This window comes from Octodon degus, unplaced genomic scaffold (genome assembly GCF_000260255.1).
Source record: "Octodon degus isolate 3935 unplaced genomic scaffold, OctDeg1.0 scaffold00173, whole genome shotgun sequence".
NCBI lineage: Eukaryota > Metazoa > Chordata > Mammalia > Rodentia > Octodontidae > Octodon > Octodon degus.
In genome coordinates this window covers 168,385-173,966 of record NW_004524749.1, presented here as the reverse complement: position 1 = coordinate 173,966, position 5,582 = coordinate 168,385, and the positions used below count along the sequence as shown (strand labels likewise).

The 5,582-nt window shown below is 42.5% G+C and overlaps 1 protein-coding gene across 2 annotated transcripts in view; it reads right to left on the bottom strand.

Annotated features, from left to right (window-relative positions):
* The window catches only part of Enoph1 (enolase-phosphatase 1), a 31,851-nt gene extending 26,275 nt beyond the window's left edge, over positions 1-5,576 (bottom strand). For both annotated transcript variants that reach the window (XM_004643375.2, XM_023703538.1), the window contains exon 1: positions 5,382-5,576. In XM_004643375.2, coding sequence (XP_004643432.1) covers positions 5,382-5,465 — 84 coding nt within the window. In that variant the 5' untranslated portion in view covers positions 5,466-5,576. The remainder of the gene's footprint in view (positions 1-5,381) is intronic.
* Between the last annotated feature and the right edge of the window lie 6 nt (positions 5,577-5,582).

The window sequence follows — 5,582 nt, the reverse complement described above, 5'->3', positions numbered from 1 at the left end:
TAGAGGGAGTGAGAGAGAGAGAGAGAGAGAGAGAGAGAGAGAGAGAGAGAGAGAGAGAAAGAGAGAGAGGTGACTAGCCCTGGGTGCTGGGCTAACAGTGGAGAAAAAAGGAAGGGAATCAACTTCATCTTGGATCCCTGCAAAGAAGTCAGTTTCTTTTAGCAGATAAGGAAGCTGCACTCAAAGAATTTACTGCTGGTACAAAGTAAATACAGGACTCAAGCCTACAATTATCAAATCTCAACACCGAGGTGAGAACATCAAGGACAACCTCACTAGAACTGACTCCCTGAATTGCGAAACCACATTTTCTTTGGAAATTTCTGCTATAATAGATTTGACTTCCCCAAGAAATTTTGTCCTTAAAAAATGAGGTAATTGTTGTTCACCTGAGTGGTTCTTAGAACATTTCCAAGAATGTAACAGTAATTTGAGTAAGTTTTCTTTGAGCTTGTTCAAAACCTTGCCAAGTATCTTATGCTCAAAGCCAGTATCTTTAGCTCCAAGCTAAAACTCCCTCCACATAACCATGTTCTAACCTCCAAATCACAGTCTTCCCCCATGAAATCCAAATCTTAAAAAAAAGGTACATGACATTCAACACTATAAATGATAAATTTCAACAACAGCAACAAAAGCAGAGCCACTATGAAGCCTCCTTGTTTACAGATCAGAACCAAGACGGCAATCCTGAATCGTGCCATCCCTCTTAGAGGTGCCACTCTCTACAGCCAACTCCTTTTGTTCCTGGATTCCAGATTAGTACCACCTCTAAAATTTATTTATTTATGACTTCAAAAATCAATACTTATGGTCCTTTCAAGGTCATTTTTGGACATAAGCCTAGTGGTGAAAATTTTTCATCAAAAATTGGACATACTTCCAGCTGAGGCTGAACAAGCAATGCCAACTTAAGCTCCCACAATGTAAACAAGTGTCCAAAATCTATGGACACTTAATAAGTGGTTTTTACTGTTAAAAATGGTCCCAAAACAAAGGGCTTCTAGTGTGCTTCAAAGGTTGTCACATGCCTTGCACAGAACACGCATGTCATAAATTTCATATATTGAACATTAGTTATAGTCCAGTTGGCCATGATTCAATACTAGAGAATCAATTATTATATATGGCAAACAAAAACACACATACAACAAGGTTACAGATCAATCAGTTGGTAAAAAGAAAATGTAACCGGAGGCTTACAGGTACTTAACCTTGTTTTTTTGTTTTTTTTTTTTTTTCCTAGAGGCAATGATTCAGTATTATAACAGAGCTTATAACAACTTTATAGACTACAACTATCACAACTGCTGAAACATGTACTAACTCTGTATGTAATAAACACATTAAAGGTAGAGCATTTTACCTAGTGAATCATTTTCTCCAAACTCAAGGAAAAAAAAAAAAAAAAGCTGCATAGGGTAACGTTGGCAAAGACTATTGACAGTATTAGTTTGTTTACATACTAAAAAGATTAGAATAAGGGGCTGGGGAGATGGCTCAGTATTATAAGTGCTTGCCTGGTAAGCACAAGGGCCTCAGTTCAATCCCCAGTTCTGCCAAAAAAAAAAAAAAAAAAAGATTAGAATACTACAAAGCAAAGAAAATGCATATCACATCCCCAGGACAAAGATCAAGTGGATGGCACACAAGATGATTCAATGGGTAGGAGTTGATAATATACTCACTGATAGTATAAGTACAGAGGTTTAAATGAGGGCCTTCACACAGCTATATCCCCAGCCCTTTTTCATTTTGGGGGAGTCTCACTAAGCGGCTAAATTAGCCAGGTTGGGCTTGAATTTCCAATCCTCCCACTTCAGCCTTTCAGAATGCTGGGAGTACACACCAGTATGTTTGGCCATTTTTATTATTTTAACATCTTTAAACTACAGCCACTTTTAAAAAACTATTAATAATATAATAATAAGTGCATTTTTTCAATTTATTTCTTTTATTATTATTTTTTTTTGTGGTTCCAGGGATCAAACTCAGGGCCCTGCGCTTGCCGGGCAAGCACTTATTCCAGCTATCTCCCCAGCCCCTAAGTGCATAACTTTTACTGGTAGCGCTGTCAATTCTGTTGATGTACATGACCCTAAAAATGTTGGGAGATCAATACTTGTAAAGGTTCAAAGTCAATAGGTGAAAAACTTCATTCCAGAAGGACCTGCCATGCCTTGCCCTGAGGGACAGGGCTGGTGGCTTTGAGAACAGATGCAGTGGCAACATCTAAGAAAAGCTGGGTTCAACTGGTATTTGTCTCCCAACCATGACAATCCTCACCCAGGACATGCCCCAGGCATTGGTTTCTCTTATGAGTAATTAGTCAAAAAAAAAAAAAAAAAAAAAAAGTAATTAGTCGATCACTAGATGACCCTAGCCAGCTATCCATCCTCCTCTAGATATTTCTATGACTCAGAAAATAAGCCTAATAGCCAGGCTTGGTGGAGCTGATCTGAAATTCCAGGTACACAGGAGACAAAGAATGAAACATTCAAGGTCAGGATGGGCCACTTAGCAAGATTCTGTCTCTAAACTAAATTGAAGGGCTGGAGGTGCAGGTCAATGGTAGAGCTCGTTTAGCTTGTGGGAGGGCTCTGGGGTTTGATCCTCAGCAACAACAAAAAAAAAGAGGAGAAGAAAGTAAAATCATTGTTGATGTTTTCCTGGAATCTCAGGGCTAAAGGTATGAACTGACAGAGCAACAAATTAACAGAAAACACCATCTTCTAGAGGTTCTATGAAATCTGAAATATCCTGAACTGTTGATTTATATTATATAGTTACGTGGCATTTAAACACATCTAACTGTAAGTGCTCAGCAAAAAGGAGGAAAAGGGGGGAAAAAAGTGCTAGCAATTTGTCTGCCACTGCACGCAAGGAGGTACTCCTTTCCCAGCAATAGCTTCCCTTCCCTAGGGTCTTGCAGGTTAAGTAGCAGTATAAGGCTGATGTTGACGTACTATTCATATTTTTTTATCACCTATTCCCAAATCAATTATTTCATGTGAGGTTCAAGAGAAGCAGCAGTACGTTTCAACACTTAAGAAAAAACTGGCTGTAACTGATTTCCTTAAACAAGGAAAATCAGTCCGTAAAGAGTACTGACTTCCTATGGGCACTTCAGGGGAAATTTCTGGGGAACCCTACTTGGATTTGCACAGGACCCTCTAACTCTAGAACTAAACACACAGGTATGGTAAAGCTCATCCATAATTATCCTGGGTCAAGGGTCCACACCTAAACCTATCACCAAGAAGCAGTACCAAGTGTAATTTGTCCCCATATACTTTTATAGGACTTTATGCTGATTGAAGAGCTCACATATCAACTGTGCCATTTAACATACACAGCAGTCAAGAAAAGAAGCCTGGAGAAACACTGTGCACCCATTACAGAGGCTGAGTGCAATAATGAAGTTTCTGCTAAGACAACTTAGGTTCAAACCCCAGGGATCTGTTCAACTTTTCAGAACCTTAATCAGCAAAATGAATAGGGTACGTACCTCAGTTTCCTGGCCTTATTCCACAGAACAAGTGTACATCCCTACTCTCTTAATGCTCAAAGCAGAACATATTTCAGTCTCATGCTTAAAAGTTCAAGGATATAATTCAACATCTTTTTAAAATGTTCAAAAACTAAGTCCTTGAGGTGCTTCCCGTTCCTGTAAACATGAAATTCCACTCTATTGAAGATTTACAAATTGTGTGCACATACATAAGACAAGCTTTAAGAAGGCAATAAATGAATCTAGTTGAGTACATTCTGACTAGCACTTCCCAAGGGTGGGCTTGATGGAATCTTTGGGCATATTATCACAGACCTAACATTCTTTTTTTTCTAACATTCTTAACATACTTTTAGAAATACTGGTTTTGATAAATTCAGGGCACGAGAACTTTTTTTTGTAATTTTTTAATGTATTTTAATACAGGGTCTCACTACACAGATTGGACTCGTAGTGATCCTCCTGTTTTCAGCCTCCCAAGCACCGGAATTACAGGCATGCGCCACCATGCTGTCTCAATCCAAGTCTCAGCACACCCTGGGAACCGGGCTAGCACCGCAAGCACTGGGGATTGGAAAGAAATTATTCTTTTAAGCAACATTCCATTATCATCCTTCTGCAGCCTGCCGTGTATTTGCATACAGTCTGGTGTCAAAACTAGGTCATTATTTTCACATTACTTAAATCAGCCACAAGGATTCCCACAAGTGGCTCTTAAAGTCACCTGGCAGAAAAAAACAGCAGGAGACAAACCCGGGAGAGGGCTTTTATGTTTCTGTTTCAAAACTGATTCGAATGAGATTTCCCCTTCTCCAAAATCAACTTTCCAAGAACGGTATACATCTAATTAATGCCACACCACCGTCTCTGTCATTATCCATTTTCCTCATGATGGACAGCAAGAGAGCTAGAGTGAAGCTAGTGAGCTGTGAAGTATAAACCACAGAAATCAGAAATCTTTTTTCTGTAAGTATGCTTTACATCTGGAGTCCCAAAGTGTGTATAAATTCTGGTGGCTCTTTTGTTTTTCTGTTTTTGTTCTTGGTACCAGGGGTCGAACTCAGGACCTTGCACTTGTCAGGCAAGTGCTTGTGGTGCTGAGTCATTTCCCCAGCCTCTAAATTCTGTATTATTACCTACACTGAGAAAACCATTCTTCACAGGCATTTTTTTAAAAATAAAATTTAAAACATGCTGCTCAGTTTCCTCGACCATAGAGATCTTTTCTACTGTAGCTCTTGACTTTTATACAAGCTCATTTGCACCTGAAATGAATTCTTATACCTCTGGAAGCTGAATTACAAGAACACAAGGCCTAAGGAACATTTTTTAAAGCTACACTAATATTTGGTATTTATTCTGACAGAGTACTGAACAAAAGAAGCCCGTTATGATGTAAAGCAGTAAGCTTGTGAGCTGCATGCACGCAATTACCAAAAGGAATGCTTTGAATAAAAGCTTCAAGCTTTGTGGTTTCGTGAGGAAAATGCGCGGAGCCTAGGAGTTTCTCCAAGCCAAGGCTGTGGACCACTGATCGCAGGAGCGCAGAGCGGGGCCTCGCAGCAGGAAGGAGGGCAGGACCCACACGCCGGGGCGGCACCTCCAGCTGCACACTGCCCACGCGGGGAGCCAGTCCCACGGGCCCCGACGTCTCGTCGGCCGCCTCGCCCCTCCGGCGCGGGTACGCCGAGCACGCTCACCTGCGTGGCAAGGGGCGCGCACAGGTCGCCGGCGTGCTCTGCGGCCAGCTCCATCCCTCCTGCCCACCTGCATCCACTCACTAGCAAGGACAGGACCGCTCGCCCGCTCTCTCCCCACGTCCCCGTTCCGCCGCGTGCACGGAGTCCACCCGGTGCCTTCCGACCCTCACCTTCACGAAAGCAATCGGCGTCGTGGTCCCTTCGATATCCAGCAGGATCGCGGTGACCTCGGCGGGCACCGAGAGCCCGACCATCTCCTCGCGGACGAGGCTAGCTCTGCCCTCCCGGAGCCCCACAACCACCCCGCAGGCGACGCGGCGGCCGGGACCGCGGGGGCGGGGCGGGGCGGAGCCGAGGGGAGCCGGCGCCCA